The 2,949-nt window shown below is 58.0% G+C and overlaps 1 protein-coding gene across 1 annotated transcript; it reads right to left on the minus strand.

The window, feature by feature from the left end:
- Positions 1–85: 85 nt before the first annotated feature.
- On the minus strand, positions 86–2,449 carry DQ04_09251000 (serine/threonine protein phosphatase-like protein; the record flags this gene model as incomplete). Its single annotated transcript, XM_009315870.1, has 1 exon — positions 86–2,449. The coding sequence occupies one exon, from the start codon at positions 2,447–2,449 to the stop codon at positions 86–88; it is 2,364 nt and encodes a 787-aa protein (XP_009314145.1).
- Positions 2,450–2,949: the final 500 nt, after the last annotated feature.

Here is a 2,949-nt window from a genome sequence, read left to right on the forward strand (position 1 = left end):
CACACACACACACACACTCTCTCTCACTCACACACTCTCTGTCTATATATATTTGTATCTATCTCTCGGTGAATGTGCATGTGCGTCAGCTGCTCATCTTTTCGACGAGCTGAATTTCTCCGTCGGCGGCCACCACGACGCACCCCGCCCCATTGCCGTGGCCGAGGTAGTTGGAGCTGCTGAAGATGGTCAGCACCTTGCTGCTCTTGCTAAGCCGCAGCCCATGCGCCTTCTCCTGATGGGCACGGAACAGCATGCTGTACTGGTGTGCCTGAAGGAACGTGTCCACCGCCTTAGCAGAGAATGTCAAGACGTTGCTGCCGCGCTTGTTCACGCCGAAGCCCCACTCGTTGAGCGCCACTCGCTCCCCCACACTGGCGTCCACCACGGCATGGCTCGCCTCGTCGCCGGGGTCGCTGCTCGTTGGGTCCGACCACATGAGATCGAACGCGATGAACCACGCCTTCTGCAGCGTCGCATCGCTGAGGGTGCGTTTCGGTGTCGTCGTTGACGACGCAGGTGTTTGCCCAACAGTGTTCAGCAGCTGTATCTGCGCCTCCGGGTCGTCCTTCACGGAGGGGTTGTTTGGGAACAGCGTCAGCATACGCGGGAAGTCATCGTGGCGCAGGAACGTCAGGCTGCCGTCGTCCTTCGGCGGACCGAAGAAACGCGGGATGCCGCCGTGGGTGCAGAGCACACGCTCCTCGTGCGTCGTTCGCCGTCCCTGCGGATTCTGTGACGCCGGCCTCATGTGGGGTGCCGCTCCGACGGCTTCCCCACCTTCGGGGTTACCACTGGCGTCGCTGTCATTGTTGTTGGAGTGGTAGCTGCTGCTGTTGATGTTCGGTACAGTCGGAATGATGAGCTCCGCTGCAAGTGGGAAGTGACGGAAGAGGGCTGTCACCTCCTTGAAGAGCTGTCGGCCCTCCTCCATACCATAGAGCCCCTCGCACTGCGCAAGAAAGCAGCTAGTGCCGTACGTCAGCGCATCACCACACACAACACGGTCCTCATGGTTACCGCGCAGCATCACCACCTTCGACGGGTGGCTGATCTTCAGCGACAGCAACAACATGAGGCACTCGAGCGAAAACGGCCCACGGTCGACGTAATCCCCGAGGCACAAGATATTTGCAGGTGTAAGCCGAAGATCGTGAAATATAAGAATATTACGTAAAAAAAAAGCGAGATCCTCAAAATTGCCGTGGATGTCGCCAAGCACAAAGGTCGGTGCCACAATACATGGAAAAAGTGACTCCGCCTCGAATATGGGCCGCGCCTTGGCCAGAATCTCGCGGCAGAAACCCAAGAAGCGTTGCTTGTCCTCTGCCCGGCGGTAGTAGAGGAAAGACCCATTCACATAGTTTCGGAGGAGGAACTGGTGCGGCAGCTCCTGCATGCGCAACGCGTGTGGCGGCGGCCGCGGTTGTGTGGCACGTCCGCTTTGGTGGCCGTCCGCTACACAAGACGCAGGGAGCGTGGCGGTATCAAGTTCCTGCTGATGCAGGTGCTTTATGGCAGCGAACGTCTTTGGCGTCGCCACACCATCCAACGTGAATGTGATCATCGGAGAAGTTGCTTTTAAGTTGCCGTCGCTACATTCTCCAGCCTGCGACTGCTGCCGCAGCAGCTGGGGGCGGAGTTGTCCTATGTCTGCCCCAGAGTCCAGCAACACACACAACGGCGCGGATGAGGGCCCCAAGCACGGCGTATCGGGATCCGCTGGCGCTGCGTCACGTGCGAGGAGCAACTCCTTGAGCGTGCGGTTGTACGGCAAGCCATCGCTCCCAACACATCGCACATTGGGGTTCATGTAGAGCGCACTGTGCCACATTGATGGTGAGAGTCGCCCCTGTGACGCCGGCTCGCACTTGTTGCGCACCACCTGCCGGTTGGCCTGGCTCGCGCTGCGACGACGCCGGCGTCTCTGCTGCCGCCACCACCACCACTGCCGTCGTCGTCGTCGCTGCTGCTGCTGTGAGTCGCTTTGTTCTGCCCTCATTTCAGACGATGATTTCAGGGAGCCATTCGTGGCAGTAGAAGTGGGATTCTCCACGCCTTCCTCAGGGGCATCATTGCTGTTGCATGCAGGTGCCGACGTAACGGATGTGACAGCGTTTCGCTCAGCCCTGCCCTTGTTGCCGCCTGTGTCTTTGGTGACGCGGTCATTCGACAGCTGCAACGGGAAAGCATCCTCTGTCTCCCTCTCCGCCGCCGAAGCTCGCGTCACACGTTGCTGCTGTGGGAGCGCCACCACGTTTGCTGTTGCTGGGGGACACACACCACCGCCGCCGCTGCTGCTGCGGCGTATCCGCTTCTTCAGGACGCTGCTGTTGCTGCTGCTGCTAGTGATGCCGCTGTCGCTCGGCACGTTGCCGTTGCACTTCGCCATGGCTGCGGGCGAACTCGCACCGTTGCTGCGGTCTGTGCTCATCAGCGTTGGCTCCATACCTCTTGGGGGCCCGCGGACGCACACACACTCAGAGAAGCAACGTTAGACCACTTCCTCCCAGGGACACCTCCGAGAATAAACCCCCCTCGAAATTAGGCAAAGTCTGGCTTTGATTCTTTTTTTCTCTTTCTCTCTTTTTTGCTTTTCGAGATGTACTTCTCTCTCCGAGGTAGAACTCCTTCAGGCAATGAAGCAGACCGGCATGCAAGAGTGTGGACAGCAACGGGAAAGAAACTCGTGAAGCACCGCAACGCGCGCGCGAGAGAGAGAGAGAGGCAGCGACAAACTTGAGCGGAAGTAGCCGCAGAAAGAGGGATAAATTTGGAATACACCGCAGACAGAAGTTGGCGCGACGGGTGGTAAAACAAAACAAGGAGGGGGTCTGGGCACTATATCCACCAACAACGCCTGGGTAGAGAAACAAGGATATAAGCACACATCCACACACACACACACACAGAGGCAATCATGTATATATATATATATATATATATATA

This window comes from Trypanosoma grayi, assembly GCF_000691245.1.
Source record: "Trypanosoma grayi strain ANR4 Tgr_925_V1, whole genome shotgun sequence".
Taxonomy (NCBI): domain Eukaryota; phylum Euglenozoa; class Kinetoplastea; order Trypanosomatida; family Trypanosomatidae; genus Trypanosoma; species Trypanosoma grayi.